This window comes from Neolamprologus brichardi, chromosome 15 (genome assembly GCF_056152115.1).
Source record: "Neolamprologus brichardi isolate AB-2024 chromosome 15, ASM5615211v1, whole genome shotgun sequence".
NCBI lineage: Eukaryota > Metazoa > Chordata > Actinopteri > Cichliformes > Cichlidae > Neolamprologus > Neolamprologus brichardi.
The window spans coordinates 34470706-34492724 of NC_142118.1; the positions used below are offsets into that span (position 1 = coordinate 34470706).

A 22019-nucleotide genomic window follows, 5' to 3' on the forward strand; every position below is an offset into this window, starting at 1 on the left:
GTCCATCGGGACGAACGGTTCTGTTGTGTGCATTCATGTTTGAAAGGATGGAAGTATGACTATAGATGTGTCTAAGGAGGGCTAAGGAGGGCTCACATGTTTTATTTGTGTGTTTAGAGTTGGGTTGAGATTTGTGCCCAGTCTTCACTGGGACGGGAAAATGTACCAGAAAAGTTGGCAATGCAGAGTCAGCTCTTTTGAAACAACTGTGAAAGGAATAACTCAAGTTTTTAATCAGTTATTCTAATTCTGCAGCTGCCTTACTCTTCCTGCATGTCAACATCAGAAACTTTCTTATCCTAGTCTAACTATATCCCCTTCGAAACTGCGTTCCCTCACCTGTCTGGTGGGTTTCTCCTCTTTTAAAGGTCATCGGGTTTTTTCACAAAAGGTATTATAGAACTATAACTCCGAAAAAGTTGGGACAGTGTGTACAGTTTCAACAAAAACAAAATGCAAATCTGTTTTTGTGAATCTCGCAATGCAACACAGAAACCATTCAAATATTAAACTGAGAAAATGTAGGAAAAAATAAAGTTAATTTTACTTTGATGACAGCCTGTGGCGTGGCGTGGTTCGTGGAACAGCTGCGGGGGAGGCTGATACGCCTCAGCTCAATCAGCTCATCATGCCTCCCCTGAAAGGAGTGAACTGGGTCCTGTTGTTGTTGTTGTGCAGGATGCCAGTGAAAAGCTGCGTCCGTGTGTGTGTTAAGACAACAACGGGAACTAAAAGGAAAATGCTGAAAAGTGTTGAAACGTGGTCAGGTTCGTCATGCCTCTTCTATAGTGGTGCCAACCTCTGCTTCCACCACCAGCTCACTCGCCTGCTCAGCCCGAAACTGGAGGTCGGGGCACACGAGGGACCTGCTCTGCCTGAGACGGAGGTCGCCACCTTCAAAATAGCTCAAGAACAGTGCATAGAGAGCTTTATGCATCCGAGCCTTACATCACCAAGCACAGTGCAAAGCATTGCATGCAGTGATGTAAAGCACGCTGCCACTGGACTCTAGAGACAGTGGAGACGTGTTCTCTGGAGAGGAATCACACTGGCAATACAATGAACCCATCTGGGTTTGCTGGTTACCAGCTGCATGGTAGTTTTCAGACTACGTTGTGCTAACTGTAAAGTTTGGTGAGGGAGGACTATGGAGTAGGGTCGAACAGGGTTTTTTGGCAATTTGATGCTCCCAGCTTTGTGGGAAGATTTTGGGGATAGTCCATTCCTGTTCCAACATGACTGTGCACCACTTTACAAAGCAAGGTCCATATAGACATGGATGAGTGAGTCTGGTGTGGAATAACTTGACTGGCCTGCCCAGAGCCTTGACCTCAACTTGATGGAACACTGAGTGAGGACTGCGAGCCAGGCCTTCTCATCCAACATCAGTGTCTGACCTCACAAATGTGCTTCTCAAAGAATGGTCAAAAATTCCCACAAACACAGTCCTGAACCTTGTGAAAAGCCTTCCCAGAAGAGCTGAAGCTATTACACCTGCCAATGGTGAGCTGACGTCATATTAAAACCTAAGGATTATGTCACTCAAGGCAGACGAGCAAATACTTTTGGCAGTATACTGTATATGACTTCTTCTCTCCACGAAAGAGCTTTAACCTGCATTTCTGGGTGGCACAGAAAACTTTGCTCACAGTCAATGATTTCTGGAAGTGTTTCTGAGCCCATGCAGTGATTTTCATGGCAGAGTCATGCCTGTTTTTAACGTAGTGCTTGATGAGGACCTGACGACCACAGGCATCCAGCATGGATTTGTCGTTGTCTTTTGTGCACAGATTTCTTCAAATTCTTAGAATCTTTTGATGATATTATTTACTGAAGATGAAATATTTAAAGTCTTCCCAGCTTCATTTTTTCTGAGCTTGTTCCACAATTTGTAGATGCAGTGTTTTTTGCAGAATTGACTCTACCTGTCCAAGACACTATTTTCATAACTAGTCACGTTACTGACCTGTTGCCAGTTAACCTGATTGACCTGAGCTTTCTTTTAGTGCCATTTCCTTTTACAGCCTTTTTTTGTCCCTATTCCAACTGTTCTGAGACATGTTGCTGCCATGAAATTCATTCATTCATTTTGCATTCAATTGTAAAATGCATCAGTTTAACCCTTTAAAACCGGTCAGAGCGGGCACGCTCCGTTTTGCATAACTATTTTTAAATCCTGGTAGCACTGCAACCATGTGAGCTAGCGCAATAATTTTTTTTGCATATGAAACCGGAGGACTTGTACTTACATCTTATGCCATCAGCTTGTCCTAGGTCACAGTTTCCTTCCACATATAGCTTTGTAAAAACTGCATAAAAAGCACTTGCAGCAACAAAAACATAATATTCCAGAAACAGGCTTTGCTGATCCGATCAGCTGTTCATAACACTTCCTACGTCCATCAGCACAAACTATCGCATGTCCGCCGTGACCTGCCCGAAGCCGGAAGTGACGTCATTTTCGCAGAAATGTAGTTTTTTACCATCAAGGCGTCATGAGCCTATACTGGTGTTTTTAAAAGTTATGTTTGACTTTATGACTTTCTGTGTCGTTTCTGGGATGCTTAGGACTCATATTGCACTGCTGGAAATAGTTTATTTTGATGCATATGCTGCTTTTTTTTGCAAATTTGCACTATAATATTTATTTTCGTTTTTCCTGCAAAATATAGAAATTGGTGTATTTCAAAAATAAAACTATGAAGACACTCAAAATAAATTTCCTGTGGTGGGAAACTATTTTGTGCAACTTTTTTGTATTTACAGTTTTGAGGGATAAGCCTCTTAAATTTCTCTAATTAGAAATATATGTTAAAAAACAAAAACGATTTTCAATTTTTTTGTAGTTTTTTGCAATTTATGTAATAACTATGCACTTAATGCAGACATATTATTAAAATTTAGGCTGTAATGGTTGTATTGATATATAGCAACTTGAAATGCTCCCAAAAATGGCACTACAGCATGTAAAAATATAATATAAGCTCTGGCGGACTTGGTTCTATGGTAGGTCTTAAAGGGTTAAACATTTGATATGTTTTCTGTGTCCTGTTGTTAATGAAATATGGATTTGTGAGACTTGCAAGTCATTGCAGTCTTTTTTAGTTACATTCCACACAGCATCTGTCATTTGGCGGGCTTTTGGGATTTTTGGTTGTCCAAAAATTTTCCAAAAGAGCTTCCTCATACTATAATTGGGAGAGAAGAAGAAATGCATGCTTTGTATGTTCAACATGGTAATAAGTCACTCAACTAAAAAAATTCCAAGCACGTGGGTTATAATAGTACCACACATTTATCAAATGACACATTTTTTTCTTTTTGGACAACCTAAGAAATGTCAATAGATGAAATGGCTGAAAACCAAGGTATGTATAGTGTTTGTCCTTTTTTGCTTACTGGCCAGATCCCTAAAGGTTGCATTTCTCCTGCTTCTCCAAAATTGGTTCCAAGTCCACGTATGAAGACTTGATCCTAATGGTTGAAAGCCTTCAGACCTCTCTATTTCGTTTCTGGAAAATATCCCTTGTGAAGCCAGTATTAACTGGTGAAGGTAACTTTAGTTTAAGAACCATGAACCAAGGCTAATTCTTTTTAATATATGCCAACTGTACTTTGAACTACCAAAACTATTACTTTTGTTATATGGACATGCTTGTCCATATATGTACAGAGTGTGTGTGATTGCTTCTTTCTGAACTTTGTCATTGTACACCATAATTACACCTGCCCCAACTCTATGTGTCCGTATGCATTCTTCTGCCCGTGTATATTTGTGTATGTGTGTGCACTCATCTTCCAAGCTTGTTATATGTAACCGACAGCCTGCTTTCAATATAACCTCTTATTAGATGGTGATTATCCTGCCTGCATCTGGCTTTTTTCAGCAATTGACTGAAAGTTGGAAAGGCCAGGGGCATACTGGGTGGAAAGGAGTGAAAACTTCCTGTACCTGGCCCTGGTTCACAGCTGTCTTTTGGAATGTAATTTATTTATTTATTTATTTATTTATTTTTACAATAGCTTTAATGCAACTTGGTAATAATAATAATTGTAGTTTAGCAACCGTCTTACATAATTGTGTTATCCTGGTTGAATCTTTATATTTATATAATCACCAGCAATGTTAGGTTACATTTGAGAGGTAAGTGAATAGTTAGGGGTGGGTGACATAGCCTCAAGATTATGTCACAATACTTGTGTTTTTTGGGATAGTGATAAATAAAAAATGAAGATTTTACCAATGAGTGCAGCTTGTTCGATGACAGCATTAACAGCATTTTATATATATATCTAGTCGTACTGTTTCCTTAGTTTTCTTGTTTAATTAAAAAGAAGACATCTGCTTAACACTTGAGTTAAAAAAACAGATTTACACCTGGGAGGATGTGTCTTGGGCCGAGCTTCTTAAAATTTTGCTTAAAGCTCTGCTTTTCCACTGTTTGGATTGGTGTCATGCCATTAGCAAAACGAACCCCATCAATAATTTCTACCATCATTTAATCTGTGTATTGTATGGTAGCAACTACAGTAACTTGTGGGCAGCACATCCACTGCTATTAATATCTTCTCATTGCATGACTTCAAACCTTGGCTGTAGTCAACAGTGTATTTTTGCTTCAAGTGTTTGTTGCATTTCCAACTTTAGCGGGAACACTTTTCTTGCATATTTTGCAGCGCTTTGTTGGAGGTGTGGACTCTAGTTGCCAAACCATTTCCTTACTATTGAAATATCTTTTAAGGCACTAAATCATGATAAGAGGCTTAGACATGTATGGGCTTGTACTAGGAAACATAAATGCATTGCATTGGTATATCACTGATAGCATGAGACCATTTTTTCACACAAAAAAATTATGCTGGTATTCTTGCAGATGGGATGATATGACACCACTTAGTAGTAGATTAGAAATTACTAGCTAATAAAAAATTAATAAGTAAATAATAATTGGTAAATGTAAAGCAACTCAGCTTGCTGGATGCACAAATATAGAGGTTGCTCTAACAATGTGGATAAGAATAAACTATCTTTATATACTAATAGTGATAACGCTGCCCTGTAGGGTTTGCGCATTTCAGTCTTGACATAATTTTCACAGCTGGAAATTAAGCTTTACACCTTGATGTAATGTTAGAGCCAATTTTGTGATTTAGCAGCTAAATATTGTAGAATTCGTTATTTTCCTGACAACATTGCCATTCAAAAAGATGGTTATTAATGTTGGAGTGATTGTCTGAACTCTGGTTGGTCATGTAGTATACAGTGGGTTGTTTTGTAGTTGTACAAACGCATATAAGACAACCATTAAAAAATAACGTTTAAATTCAGATTACAAACTGCCGTGTGTTCTTCTTGAAATCAAACTATGGTGTTACCCTGACATCTGTCTCAGTGGCTTTTCTTTTTGTCAGACAGAGAATTAAAACCTGTTAAATTGTAACTCGGTTAGTGTTTATCACCTTATAGCTGAAAGTTGGATTCAATCCTTTTACATCACCAACATTTTGGATTAATAACTGAATTTTGATTGAATATTTTAATGACAGAGTAATAGATAGCACTTACATTTTATTTGTTTATTTAATTACATAACTTTGTATCTATAGCTTCTATATCTACTGCATCCAAAACCACAGCTAATAAGTGTCACATTTGGATCCCTTCCATAGCCTGTCCTGTGTTTGTGGTGAAATGATAACGGAGATGCTATAACATGCAAATTGCTACATGTCAGTCTGCAAGCTACTTTATAAAGCAAAACACAGCCAAAATAGGAGGGAAAGAAATGGACAGTACACAGTGTAGCAGGATCCCGAGGGCCTGGCTGGGATCTTTGTAAGAGCCCAAACATCAGCTGTTCTCCAATGGGCTTCCAAAGAGCCGTAACAGAGGAACACAATAGACTGGACAGATGGTCCCAAACAAACTGCACTGGGTTTGATGCTATTGAAAGCTGTTTACCTCATGCCAGACGCCAGCAAGTGCAGAGGATGCATTGTGTGATCATTTCTGGATGGCTGAATGTGTGCTTCTGTGTGTTTGAGTACCAGCTTCTGCTGCTTCTATAAACCCCCTGGTCTGTTTTAACCACCAAATGACTTCTCATAGCTGGTAAGATGTGAGAGTGTGTGCACTTTTGTCATAATTAGGCTACAATCAAAGAAAAGACATGATTATTAAATGCAAACCATGAGTGATTTGCACTCAGTGGCTGCCAGCCAAGTCTCTGGGCCATGACAAACCTTTGGCTGATAACCAATAACCACACAAATGTTAAACAGACCCCCCCCTTAACCTCTTTCTCTGTTTCTCCCTGCCTCCCATGCTCTCCTCCCTCATCTCCCCTTCATCTGCTTTCCTAAAGAGCAGTGCTGACACCTCAGAATGATGAACTCCTTCAGTGCTCTGACCTTTCTCCTTCGGACTAGTCACCCACCCTCCTGCCCTCTACCATGTAGATGAGACAGAGACAGATGAAGATATTTTGTAATGTGTGTGCATGTCTGGGGTTAGTGGGGATGGTGGGCGGGAGTGTCAAGCAGTGACACAGTTAAATTAGTTTTGCTGTTGGTGGATGGTGGCCGTTCCACCTTCAGATCAGCAGTCAACCAGGGAGATTAATCCCGACACTGGGGGCCTGTTGAAGAGCGGTTATGACAGGCCCTGAACCAGAAGAGCGAGGCAGACAGGTAGACAGACAGAAAGGCCAGATGGGTTCATGACTATGATAAAACCCACCAAGATTGTGTCCATATATCTGTGTGTAACTTTAATGCTTAACATACAGATTGTCAGACAGCCGGGGACATAAAAATGTAAAAGCCGAGTTTCTGCACTATGACATGTACAAATAATTAGTAGGTAGCAAAAATCCTATGATTGACTTATTAAAAAATGTCTGCTATGTCTGCTGGTGCTGCTTTAGACAGTTTCCCTAGCAGATTTAACAAAGATTAAATTTTTATTATAGGCTAATCAAAAGAAATCAAGCATGATACGCAGTCGTGATTCTGATTTAAGGCGTGTTTATTAATTTGCAGATTATTAGCTAGCTATTAACTAGCCATGCAGCATTTTATATTGTATTTAAATTAAATTACTAGTGTAAATTAACGTAACTTTTGACTTAATTAAAATACAGTGGCTAATTGATCTGGAATAGGGTGACTGATTCTTCAAATTGCTGTTAGCAGTATTAGCACAAAAATACACATCTGTAATAAAAAAAGAGAACAAACCAATTATTGTTCTGCCTCAAAGTAATACATTTGGATGAGCTGTTGCATTTTTTATAATTTACATTTTATTAGTTTCATGGTTATTGTAGTGTTATAAGTATATGGTTAGTAAAGATTTGAGACTGGAGCTAAATTCTGGAGCACATTTTACACCCAAAGGATGGCACTGCAAATCTTTTCGATCCATAGTGATATCAAGGTGTCATGTTAATTATTGGTACTCCATTGAATTCAGGTATTGTGACCATGTGAACCGTCCTTGAACAGTTACTATATCTTCTCATCACTCTCAGCTCATGTAATAAAGGCCAAATGAGGATATCAGATACATAGCATAAATTTAAGTGAATGAGTGACAGGAGTTGGTAAGTATAGTATCATTAGCCTTGTCTACCCGTTTTTCTCTTTCTTTCTGTTTTAATTGACTCCAGTTTGTAATCCTGTCCCTTTAGGCCATCCTTTGTATTTCTGTCTTGTTTTCTTCTATAATTGGTTGAGATAAGTGCATCTTACAGGCCACGTAGATGGAAGAAATCCCTGGATTATTCATACTCTGTTTAAGTTAAGGGTTCACATGAACACTAAAACACATTTGTGTTGTTTATTTTAATAATTTTGCTCAGGTTTTGCCATTTGTTGTAACTGATGCCTGCAGATAGTTTGTGAGATAAAAGGCAAAGAAAAATAAAACTTAGTTGCTTAAAGCACATGTGTATTCAGTTACTTTTCAGTAGTGGGAAACACTGTTGGCAGACCTAACTTAGCGAGTGTGTTTGTGTCTTTATGTCTTCAGTTGAGGTGTCCATTCCTTGTGTACCAGAGATAGTAGAAAATGGCCAAATGTCCGAAGGCACTCATCTGGATACAGAGGTATGTTACATATACTTTCAGTACAAGTGTGTTTAATCTCTTTAGCTCAAAAATGTTTGGACGACACGTTTTGTGAGTTTTGAAAAAATGTTGTATTAGTTTAACATATTCAGACAGTTCTGAGTCCACACAAGCCTGATGTATTAGACTTTTAAAAGATTACTTTGGTTTTCTAGATTTGTTTTTTATGCATAAAGGCTGTTAAGAGTAAAAGCACCATTAAAAGCCTTCTATAACTCATCACACTGTGCAATAAAACTCAAAGATTATTAAAATTATTAAAAACTATTACTGACAAACTGAACCAGGTACTATGATAAATACACTGACACTACACACAATGACAAAGAAGCAGCAGTAGTCACATGGCACTTACAGTTTCTCCTTCTACACATAATTGTGATTTCATTCAGACAAATGTAATTTAAAGCCATTGTAACATTAAATTTAACACAAAAAGAACATATTTAGTTAAAAAAGGTATCATTCAAATTATGCTGTAACATGCTTTTTTGTTATTCATTTGTAGTACAAGTTAAAATAAAAATGAACATAAAAAAACCAAGTGATATGTGAGTGAATTTTATTTTGCCACAGTTACAATATTTTATATTAGTGAGATTTAAAAATGATAAAATATCAGTGCTATTGAGGTTAGAATAGAGTAACTTTAATAAAAACTACTTATTAGGTATAACAAAGATGCTTTTTTTATCTCCCACTCCCTCTTCCACAGCCTCACATGCCTGCCTGACTCGCCAGAATAAAATTAAAACTTCCAGATCAGCTCTCTGCATGTCCTCGTCCCCCTGGTGGCCAGCTCTAGAACCACAGCACACATTACAAACCCCCATACACGACTGGCTTTATTGTTTACAAAATTATCATTTTAAATGTTTTATATTGAATAGTAAATCATTGAATATCTACAGTTATTTTGACAGTGAAATACTAAATGTCAGCTTTTATACATGCTGCTTGTTTATAATTAGCTGTGCATGCTTTGTGCTTTCATTCACTGAGAAGTTAAATATCTAACACAAAGGCATCAGTCCGTGCAGGTTTTTTCTCCTGGTGTTATCCTACCGTATTCTGCCTCATAAAGTTATACAATTAATCTGATATGATAAAAGGTAACTGTTGGGAAGTGTTGATAACAGTAAAAGTGATAATTGTCTTATGGTGATTGCTAGCAGCGATTCTTATTTAATTTCATAAATCAATTTGTTACCTCCACCAGCCGTTATGGTTTTGGTAATGTTTTTAAGCTTGTGTGCTTGCGTGTTATCATTTTGATTACAAGCACTCGAAAAAGTTTGAATGAATATGTATAAAACTTTATAGGGGTGTCAAGTGGGGTCATTTCAATATTTCATCAAAATTTGGTTTAGATCCACAAATGGTCAAGTTAATGAATTATTGCTCAGAAATTGACGAAAAGCTTAGAAACCGTTATAGAAACACTTCTTACAAGTGTGGTGTATGTTGTCATATATATATATAAGTGAAAGATGTTTTTGAGTTGTGTCATGACTTAACCTCATGTGTAGTTTGCAAAAATTAAGAAAGACAGTAATAAAATTGACAAAGTAACGTCTGACTACAAGTTTGAATCTAAAACAGGATGGCAGACTGTATATTGTCTTTAGGGTAAATAATACCTAAAAATCCCTCCGTCCTTTCTTTTTTTCTTGCACTGTTTGAATTGCTATCACACAACAACTTTCAAACTGTCCAAAGCTGACTTTGCCGGTGTTGTTTTTCCTCACAGCCACTGGGTGGTCCATGCCCCTCTCTATCGCTTTCTCTCTCTTTGACTTTATGGCAGTTTTGCTCATTGTCAAGATCACAGTGTCTGTTTCTTTTTGAGCCCTCTGGGACCCAGGCCCAGTCTGAAATCTAATACCTGAGTGTACACAGTCAAGTTCACACCACAGGTTATTGTGTGGAAGTGGGGTCTCAAACAGAATGTGTCGGTCAGGACCGGTGGATGTGAGCTGTTTACTGTGTGTGTGTGTGTCTGGTTAGTTGGTCAAGGTTAACTAAATGACTTGAGACTGATCATCTGGTTCAGGCACAGGAAAGAGTCAAAGACTTGTCCTGGTTGGTGGTTGCAGTTGGTGATTTGTTTTGACTTAAAGTTGGACTATCAAAGAAAACTTGCTAGAAAGTGTTTTGTTTGATGATGTTTTAATGATTTTATATTTATTCTGTTAGGAATTATACTCGTACAAGGTTATAGTATTCCACCTTGCTGCTGTGTTGGGAAGTGTACTTTTTAAACATATTGGTGTTGTCGGGCTATTAGAACAAAAGTATAATAAACTTCCTTTGAGGAAAAAGAAGGTTGGGATGCATATAAAATGTAATTATAATATGAATATAATCATTTGGGAATCCCTGAAAAATCATAGAATATAACCGATACTCTTTAAATACGCAGCCATGCTGTTGGCATAAATGCAAACTGTGACTGGTGCAGTATCTTCTCTGAAAACCATTTATTCTGTGTAAAGCAGCATATGCTTCTCAGAAATCTATACATTATATACATATTGCATTAATGGTACCTCCACTAGTGTACAGTACATACCATCACTGGGCAACTTGATCCAAGCCACATAGTCCTGTTTCTCTTTAGCCAAAAAGAATTTCAAGTCTCTCTGAGTATGTTTATTTGGTGCACTTTGACAGACATGTTTATATATTTATCAAATATATAACATGATAAAAAATAAAGTTGCTCTGTGTGTACATCTATTATGTAACGATCTTTATCTAGAAGTGTGACTAAACAGAATCACTGTAAGCCCATCCACTAACTGTAAAAAGTACCTATAAAACAAGAGGCGGCGTTCTCTGTGTCATGGGATTCTTCTCCTCCCTTCAGAGGTCTGTTCAGTTTACTTCTGCTCTGTTTTATCAAAACCTCACTCTTATTGAATGGGTAAAATATGTGAGCCTAGGCTCTAAAAATACAGGAAGAGTTCCAGGAAAGAATCAAAGCATAGGCACTGCGTTAAGCCAGCTTTAAGCCACCCCATTGCACCATTTATGCATGTGTTGTGAGAAAATCTTAAATCTCATTCCAAATAAATGAACAATCAGGGTATAAACTAGAACATGCTTTTTCCCTTCATCAATCAATTCTTTTAAATTGCAAATAAATATATTATTTTTTAATATACATTTTTATCTTAACTCTTTTGATTCAGTGACACAAAAATCTGTGAACCTACTATGATTTGAAATTAAAGCAAAAACCGACCACAGTAAAAATATTTCTAAATTCGTCTTTTCATAGAAAAACTTCAACAGTAAACATCTGCTTTGACATTAGATTGCTTTGACATCAGTCATGTTAATTTATTTTGTACTATGTTCGCTACAAAATTTACTCTGTGCTCATTTTAATATATGGTTTCTTTTGGCCCAGTACACAGAACAGAAAAACAGTATTCTTGGTTATGCCCAGCTGGGATCACCCCAGGTGACCTTTTCAGCCTGTTGAGTGTTTCAGTGTTGGACCTGTTAGCCACAGTTCCCTCTGAGTAACATTCACACGCGATGGGGAGTCCCATGACAGGCCAGCTGGAATCTCCAGTCCACCCCTAGAAACACATACAAATACTAATCCTCTGTGGAGCCACCACTGGTCAGCCAGCCTGTCAGTTCATTGGGAGGGTTTTGAACTGTGTGTGTGTGTGCGTGTGTGTGTGTGTGTGTGTTGGGGACGTTGTTAGGGTTTCCTGTTTGGCCTGTTTTAGTTCTTCCTGGCAGGGCCCTGCTGGCATCGTAGTTGAGCTTTAGCATTAACAATACAAAAAAAAAGTGTTGTGTGTAGTAATGGAGATTTTGCAGTGGATATCTAATCCTTAATTCTTTTTCATTTAAAAACATTGCCTTTATGTAAATTTCTTAACAGTAGCATTTAATAGTGATTGCATTTTTCTTTCATTGGCTGCATGACCTGCTAATACGCATTTATGACACTTTTCTTTCTAAGAACTGTAATTGACAGCCTACATAAGCAAAAATCAAAATCCTTTCAATGCAAAATATTATTTTTGTAATATTAATAATAACATATATTAAGCTTTACAATTTTTAATTTACAGGATCTTCCTTAAACAATTGAAAATAGGGTGCTCTGCTCCTTGAAATAAGTAATAATTAACTGAAAAAAGGTTGTCGATCTTACATATTTTACAGATTTATGTAATAGAACAAATTACAATTACTTACATAACTGTTTATAAATTCACCACATGGCAGGAAATCCACCCTTTTCTCTTTTCACTCACTTCCATAATTTTCCTTGTAACAGCTTTCAACCTTCAACCTGACTGTTCTTACTGAGGCTCATGCCTTTACTAGCTTCTTTAAAATGTCCATGTTTAGCTGGTTAATGGGGGTTAAAGTGTACGATGGGGTTTGTAGTTTACTTTGACGAACTTTGTATCTTCACTCACCACAAAGACCTTCCGCGCCAACAACATGTCAGCATGTTGCTGTGACTGTGTGTGCAACTATTCGGCTGTGACCTGCGGGTCACTGGCCAGGGCTGAGAACGCCGAAAATTGATGGATTACATGTTCCTGGTCGCTCGATCTGTACGCCTCTAGCATTTAAGCTGTGTTATGATGTGCTTGTGATGCAAACCCTGCTAAATGTCCGCAGAAATGAATGAAATGTCACTCCATCAAACCAAACAGGAGCAATTTCTCCGGACAGACATAAACACACTCCTGTCGCTTATAAGAAGAATTTCTGTTATACTGTATCAGGGTTACCAAAACATATTTTATATATGTGTATTATTAATAAATACTGCTTACCTGGCTATTTATGTTTTACTGTTTTAAGTATGTTTATACCTGTGAGATTTATTCCTTTATTTAATTGTTTTTTTGTCAGATTCTTGTATCTCTTGATGACCGTGACAAACCGTTTGTCAAAGTTCAAGGTTACTGTGACTTTATATCTGTCCTTTTCTCACAAAGGTGGTTTCATTTTAGCTCATACTTAGACTGAAGAATGAATTGGTTAGAAGTAACTGTTAGCCCCCAAAACATGTTTTTGGCTATAACTTGGGAATTCATGTGCTAATCATAACAAAATGTCTCACAAATGTCCAAATGAATAAAATGCTGATGTGATGAAACTAACAATGTGAAAAGAAAGAAATGTCTATAGTTTATGTACAGAAGAGATTATGACTATTATTTTTTGAATGAGTGTAACAAACCTTCCATTTCACTCTTATTTAACTGTCAGGTCTTGGATCTACTCTAAAAATGTGTTTGTTTTGTTGCAGAACCATCAGAAATTACACTATTAGGAACATTTTTGATTCAAATTTTCTTTGAATCTTTTTTTAGCTCAGGACACATTCTTAAGCAGTCATGATTTTATTATCTCCTCTTTCTTGCCTCAGTGAAGCAATCATATTCACTGTGTTTTGGAATACATATAACCACATGCATGCTGAATAGCTTTACCTCACAGCGAAACACACATGCAGTTACGCTCTTCATGTGTGGGGGGTGGAGGGGGGCGGGGTGCCAGTCATGTTCCATTAATCTGAATCAACATGTAGTGATTGATCAATTAGCCCTGCTTAAAGCTGGGGCTCAGGCTGATCAATAGCACTGATCACCGGCCAAAGGTTTTTCATTAAGACCTGCTGCTCTGCATGAACAGACTCCATTAGCACAGACCAAATGGACTGTGAGGAATGTAAAACCTGTAGTGGAAAAACATATATACATCCTGCAGTTTTGCCCTTTATTCGATTTATATCCACATTTGAGGCATATATTTAACAGCGTGTGTAATAAGTTTATCTAATTTGCAAATCATTAGTGGTCGCTAAAACCGATTCCAACATAAAATCTTATTCCTGGTACCAACAATGTAAGTATAGGTGTTTCAAAAGCTTCAAAAATAACAAACAATTCATTCAAAATAATGTTGTATCATGTTTTCATGAATGGACTGTGGGTGTGTGGAAAAGTACTGTGTCCCACATAATACTTGGTGCTTACAGCGAGATTAAAAAAAGTATGTATTTATTTATTTATTTTCACACTACCACACTCTGAGCAGATAGTCGGGGCTAATCAGACCTTATAATGTTGTAGTTTATACAAAGTCTGACAAATGAATGATATAAATTATGGAACTACTTTTTAATGTCCGTAAATATTTTTATAGTATAGTCCTTTGTTTGTAGGCAAAGACTTGCGTGCATATGTTTTACATTTCCCTATTTAATCCCTGTATAATCACTCATATTGCTTTTAAATATTGTTTTCAGTTCCATGGGTGGGCATGTCTGACTGTATTTCCTTTTTCAGCCCAGTCATTGTCAGCTTGTTTGTTAGTTACCTGAAAAAAGAAGCGGATGTCGCTGTGCCACAGTGATATGTCTGATCCACGACCCCATCAAACCCACGGGATCATCCGTAGCCTGAAACACAAAAAAACACTGGTCAGCCACCACTGTCAAACTCACCTTTCTCACCCTTTCCTTACCCTCAGTGGGGCCAGGAGCCATTGTTTCACTTAAACAATCCTTATTGAATTAAATCTGGCCACATGCTTTGTTTAGTAAGACCGATGCGTACTGCTGTCATGGGTCCTATCGTTAATGTGCCATCACTACACCTCATATCCTTAGCAGACACATTTCCTCCATCTGTAGGTGAATGTGTGCGCACATGTCCCTCTATGGGTGTGTGGCAGTGACTGAAACCATAAAAGTGTGCTGGTAGATACGGTGAATGAGTAACCAGGAGGATGATGGGTGGGACTGTGTCTGTGTGTGTGTGTGTGTGTGAGATATTGAGCATTAAATCACTCATCAGAGAGAAAAGCAGATAAGCAGTTTGACATTAGTGGCTTTAGTCACTGTTAGAAATGCCACAGAGAAATAGACATATAAACACCCTTGAAAAGGCTTACGAAATCCATATTAAATCCAACTTATTCATCTCTAATGTAATAGCCCTATAGCACATGGTCATCCCAAAAAGTCTTCAGCAGCTGCTCGATCAAAAAAACATAAAAGTCAATAAGAAATGTCATCAAAGCAAACTCCAACACCTTTGAGATGTATTTTATATATTTTGATCTGTGATTCACTTGTATTTGGGGCGACTTGTTCTCCTGATTGTTTAGAGAGTGCTATTAATTTAAGGTCACAGGACTGGATCCTCTCACTATCAAGACCATGTGGCTATCCCCCTTACCCGCTTTGAAGTAAGTTCTCTCTGTGGCATTGTTTTTGAAAACTTTTAATAAAACAATTAAAAGGAATATGAAATATTCCGAATTATAGGAAAAAATAACTAATGTGAAAAAAGTATTGCAATTGTAAAACTTGTACCTTTTTGCCATTTAAACATTAGGGAAGCAAGATTAACATATGTTTCAGGTTTGAGCAACGGCTAGGGGAGTAGATTGTTTTTTAGGAGGGGTGTCATAATTGTGATAACACTTACACGTGTTTGGGCACATGTGGCTGTATCTCAGTTTAGGCGGGAAGGAAGGGAGTTGGTCATAGAAATACTGTGGCAGACAGGAAGAGATCATCCTCATGTTACCATCGCTGAGGTTAAGCACTCTAACTCCCCAAGCCCAAATGTAGTGTAGATTCAGAATATTGCTAATAGATTTACACACTGGTGCATACAGTGTTACAAACATAAACGTCTTCTCCCTCATGGTCTCTCATCTTTTTCCTTTTTAACAAGTGCCACACAACTATTTTGTTACTATGATAAATTGGATTTTTTTTCCCCTTTCCTGGGATTGGATGGCAGCACGGACATTTCCGTGAGTGGTCGATGGGATGGATGCACGGATGACACAGTATCCACCCCCACTGGGGAAAGGAAGTCCCTATCAGAACAAAACAGGAAAGAGACAAAGCAAAAACAAGTGCATGTCTTTTTGGACATTAAATCACTTCCTTTAGGACTCTGAACTGCTTGCCCCACCATCCTCAGCTTCCACCTATCAGCACACACACACGCACGAAGATGTGTGTGTGCATATAAAATTGCAAATTATTCGGGTTTCATCTCTAAACTGATAAACTCAATTAATTAATATCAATAACAAAGAAAAGAGACTAGAGAGCTCATTTAGAATTGTAAATTTGCTTCAGTGGTAGGAGCTGATGCCCTACAGTGTATGTCCAGCCTACCAGTCTTATTGCTTTAAGTTGCAGATGCGATGGGAATCATAGGATGTAAGTGGCATATAAATCCATGTATGCTGACAGATCATAAGCCCTGTCTGGATCCAGCACCTTGATCTAAATCCAAAAACAAAAACAAAGAGACCAAAGTTCTTCTGCGGCTAATGCAGGAAAGGACAGGAAAATGGTTGCAGGAAAAGACAATGACCGGAGTTTTCATCCAGAACAAAAACACTAGTCTCACTCTGTCATGGTAGTCGCTTTTGTGTGTTTGATACTCTGTGGCTCATTTCCGATATCTAGTGCAAGTCTTCTACAGACATTAGAAATGCAGCTCTCATATAGTGTTGTGCTCATCTCAGGGCACAGCTGTAAAAAACATGACTTCCTTCCTGAAAGCAATTTCCTGTTTATGTCTGAATGCAGGTCACGAGAGGGGTATAGTGGTTCCTACCTCATCCACCATCATGGTTCAACCCCAGACCTGATGATGCAGGATGTTATGAAGCTCATTGCCATTATCTTGAGCAAAATACCTGTCTAGGGTTGGCTCCTCCTTGAGCAAGACACTGAACTCCGACTTCAGTGCATGTGCATGACATACATGTCTGCATCTTGATGTGTAAATTGTAAATTGCTTCGTCCTTTAAGGTATAAAAAGGGCTTCATAAGTACAGTCCACTTACATTTTTCAGTTCTGTCTTTTCTCTCCTTCTTCCTGTATACCAAATCGAAGCTGTCTACTTTAATCCACAAAACACAAATAAGCAGATATTCACTAAGCAAACACACTGTTGTGACATTATTTACGTTTTATTCTCTCCACAAGACTTAAGAGACTTCCTCCACGCCCCCAAATTGTCTCAATTGGACACACATGGATCTTCCTGAGGTGCCCTGTTTGTTTCATTTTCTGCTGATTTGCCTAAAACAGGCAGCGGCCGCTGCTGTCAATGTTTAATTTAAGAGCTCATGTTCCCCTCTGCACGGTATCTTGTGGTCGGGAGCATAGATGGGCTTTATGGGGGGGTGCGATGGGTGGGTTGAGGGAAATTGGGTAGGTGGGTGGGGGGATTGATGGAGACCGGTAGGTCTCCGGGCGCCGTCATTAAGATGGCTCCTCGGTGTGGAGATGAGAAAGCATGCTCTGCACTCTGGGCTCATTGAAGATGCTCCCCTGCCTACTTGAAGCATCCATTATTTATAAGTTTTTACAAATTCCAACTGACATTTTTATCAGTTGGGAATGTCTGTTTCTTATTTGCCTACTCTGGGCGTGTCTGTCCTGCACCCAAAAGTTGGACATTTTTTTGAAATATAACCGGTTGGCATTAAAAAGCTCTTTGCAGCTGGCTGCAGTTATCTTCGACATCTATAATTAGCTTTTCAAGTTTTAGTTTTTAAACAGTATTTTCAGAATCAAAGGGAAATAGGTGATATTGTTTGTAACAAAGTGGCATATTGGGTGGTGGCACACAGAATAAGTTATTAGTCATGTCTCCTTTAAACCTAATCACTTTGATAACATTGTATTTAACTTTACCCTCAAGATTATTGAACATTACAAGAAGTAGATGTCAGACATGATAATCATATATCCGAATAAAAGCATATGTGCATTACTGACCAGCGCAGGTCTATCAGGAAGCATCTCTCTGCCGTCTACCACCCCTTTCTCGTACATCTGTGGCAGAGCCAGTATTGATCTTACCGCTGCCCTGTTTGGTGTTCACAGCCTCGGGCTTCACACAGCCTTACCTCAACTTGCATACTCACCTCATATTAGGCTCTCAGCTCGATATGCACTGTAAGGCTCTGAGACACTCCCACTTGTAAAATGTCAGCTAGGATGAACTCCCATAAAACAAGACAGAAAGCCCACTTACACACACATATAGATACATTTTTTAGGAATAATCTTTTGTAATACTGAAAATGTAGAAAGATTCAAATTAGAGGAAAAAAACCAAACCTGTGCCCAACAGAGTGGTCTATAGTGGTCAATTGAGGAAGGCAGTAAGGTGAATGAGGGCATCAGAATGATCGGACAAGTATGAAAATGATGTAAATCATACTCCTTGGTCTTTGCAGTTACACCTCAGTTGAACACCTATACAGCTTCAACCAAAATAAACTTCTGTCAAAGATTTTTTATTGATTACACTCAATGACTACTTCATACTTTGACTACTGGCACTACTTTGGTAGTGCCAGGTTTTGCCTTCTGAACTGCCTTAATTCTGAATTGTGGCATAGATTCAACAAGGTGCTGGAAACATTTGTCAGAGGTCTTGGTTGATATTGACATGATAGCATCACACATTGCTACAGATCCCACCACATCTCAAAGTTGCTCTGCTGTATTGAGATCTAGTGCCTGGGAAGGTCATTTGAGTATAGTGAACTCATCAGCATACTCAAGAAACCAGTTTGCGCTTTGTGGCATGGCGCGTTACCCTGCTTGAAGCAGCCATGAGAAAATATGCATACTATGGTTATAAAGGGGTGGAGGTGGACATGGTCAGCAACAATACTCAGGTAGGCTGTGGCATTTAAATGATGCTCAGTTGGTACTAAAAACCTAAGCAAATATCCCCCAAACCATCACCACCAGCGTCAGCCATTGATATAAGGCAAGAGGAATCCATGCTTTCATTTTGTTTATACCAAATGCTGATCCTAGCATCCAAATATAACAGCAGACATTGACTTATCAGACCAGGTAATTAAAAAAAAATCTGTTGTCTGATTTTGGTGTACCAGTTTCCTGTTGTTAGATAATAGGAGTGACTCTTGTGTGTGGTCTTCTGCTGCTGTACCCCATCTGCTTCGAGGTTTGGCATGATGATGCTCTTCTGCATAAGCTGGTTGTAATGAGTGGTTATTTGAATTACTGCTGACCTCCTTTTCATCAAAGCATTTTCAGCCAGAGAACTGTTGCTCACTGGATGTTTTCTCTTTTTCAGACCACTCTCTGTAGAAATGGTTGTGTGGGAAAATTCCAGTAGTTTCCAAAAAACGCATACTAGCCTGTCTGACACCAACAAACAAGTCATGTCCAAAGTCATGTAAATCACCTTTTTTCCTCTTTCTGTAGTGCCAAAATACAGCAAGTTGCTTCAAGGTACTTTCTATTGTGTAACCTTATGGTAATAGAGAGAAAAGCAGAAGTTCTCTGATGACTCTGCAATAGTCGGCCTTATCACTGATGGGGACGACAAGGAGTACAGAGGACTGACTCAAGACTTTGTGGACTGGTGCCAGCTGAACTACCTCCAGATCAATGCCAGTAAAACCAAGGAGTTGGTGGTAGACTTCCGCAGGCACAAGCATCCTCCACTGCAACCACTGAACATCCAAGGTATGGACATTGAGGCTGTGGACAGCTACAGGTACCTTGGTGTTCATCTGAACAACAAACTGGACTGGACTCATAACTCAGACGCCCTCTACAGGAAAGGGCAGAGCAGGCTGTACCTGCTGCGGAGACTCAGGTCGTTTGGAGTGGAGGGCCCACTCCTGAAGACCTTCTATGACTCTGTGGTGGCCTCAGCCATCTTCTATGGTGTGGTCTGCTGGGGCGGCAGCATCTCTGCTGGGGACAGGAAGAGACTGAACAGGCTGATCCGAAGGGCCAGCTCTGTTCTAGGATGCCCTCTGGACCCAGTGGAGGTGGTGAGTGACAGGAGAATGGTGGCTAAGCTGTCATCCCTGTTGGACAACATCTCCCACTCTCTGACAGCACTGAGCAGCTCCTTCAGTGGGAGACTGCGGCACCCACGGTGTGGAACGGAGAGATTTTGCAGGTCTTTCCTCCCCACTGCTGTCAGACTCCACAATAAAGACTTTTGCAGCTGATCAAACACACAAACCCACACATGTGCAATAAGACTGCTATATGTGCAATTCTTGTGCAATTCTTCTTCTGACGAAGTTGTATTTTTGTATTTTCCTACTCAGTTGTATATAGTATTTGTATTTGTATTTTATTATATTGTATATATTATTCTATTCTATTTTATTCTATTGTATATAGTTTTTTATTTTATTCTATTGTATTTTATTACATTCCAGTGTTTTCTAATTTCTGCTACATAACTTTGCACTTTTGCTGTAACAAAACAAATTTCCCACCTGCGGGACTAATAAAGGTCATCTTATCTTATCTTATCTTAAAACCCCAATAATCAGTCAATCCCCATTGAGCTAGCATTTAGCGACAGTGGAAAGGAAAAAGTCTTTTTAAACAGGAAGAAACTTCTGGCAGCATCAGGCTTAGGGAGAGTCAGCCATCTGTCATAACTGGTTGGGAGTGAAGGGACAGAAGACACAAGAATAAACAGTGCTTTCCACAATCGCCAAAATAATACACAGTGTAATAATATCATAATATCTTTTGGACAAATGGTGTTCCATAAATCAAGCCTACTTCCAGAGAGTTTTAGAATAAATGTCAAGATGCACTGGAACTGTTCTGACAGCACGCAATGGTCCAACACCTCACGAAGACATTTTAATTATTTTGTCTTTCTTAGGATTTGTGGCATAGTTTCCATACCACCATGTTTTGTTAAAGTTCATACATATACACACCCTGTCATTTTGACTTCAATACATAAATGGTTTTAAATGCTTTGCCCAAGGGCACCTTTGCTGTGATTGTCTAACCCAGCCAATTTGGTTTGTCTCGTCCATTTATTTTATAGCTTGTAGTAATGTGGTGTTCATGAATGACAAATGCACAGTCCTGACGCTATTATCCTGAGTTGGAAGGCTTATATAGCTTAAAATGATTTTAAAGATTTAAAGGGACTTTGTGACATAAGGAGGTGCATATTACTCGACAGTGGTGCAGACTGCCATGTGGTGACTAAAATTAACCACAGACACCCATGATTAGAGTCAGAATTTAAGATGCAATGAAAAAAAACCCCAAAATATACAAGAAGTTGTCTTAAATGTATTTCATCATGCTTTCATGTAAATGTTCAACATCTAGGGTATAAGCTATTTGCTCACCTTTATTTCTTGTTATCCGTGGTTAAACACTCAATAAATAGCTGGGCAGTCTGTTAGCTTTGCTCATGTATTCTTCCTCGAAAAGCTGTGTTGTGCACACTGCCAAAAAAAAGGACACACCAACTCACCACTATAGAATGCTGTGTTTGTGGTGTGGTACAGTTAGAAGGCTATTTTGGGAATTTTGTCAAATTGATACAGTAACTTGATTGGAAATCTAAGGAGGCGAAACACAGCATTCACAGCTATGTAGGGCTAGGTCATGGTCTGGTGTTTGGGGTAGGCTGTGGTCTGGTGATGAGGGTAGCAGCTGCCTTGATGTCCAGTGCCAAGCATAGTAATGACATCCAACAGTGCTTCAGCCCACGCAAAAACCTTACACTCAAAACTTTTCACTATCCTCACTATCAACCACAAAGCACAGAATCTGTAAAACTACATACTTATGTCATTAACGATGTAATACTTCTGAAATGATAAATTAGTGATTTATTGTAATAGATTGAGCTCAACTTTTGACAGCCTTAGAACTCTAGGTGATGATAGGCAGCCTTTCCTCTATTAACTTGACTTCTGGTCTTTATAAAACTGAGCAAGTGCCGAACAGATGCTGAGGGGATGTTCCCCAAAGATCCTCCATGGGGATTATACTCCTAATTTTACTTAGTAATGTTTAAGGCTGTGG

The 22019-nt window shown here is 38.7% G+C and overlaps 1 protein-coding gene across 1 annotated transcript in view; it reads left to right on the forward strand.

Annotated features, from left to right (window-relative positions):
• LOC102796164 (adhesion G protein-coupled receptor D2) overlaps positions 1 to 22019 on the forward strand; it is an 89266-nt gene that overhangs the window by 59826 nt on the left and 7421 nt on the right. Inside the window, exon 23 of the mRNA XM_087852359.1 lies at positions 8033 to 8109. Within this exon, the coding sequence (XP_087708485.1) occupies positions 8033 to 8109 (77 nt within the window). The remainder of the gene's footprint in view (positions 1 to 8032; positions 8110 to 22019) is intronic.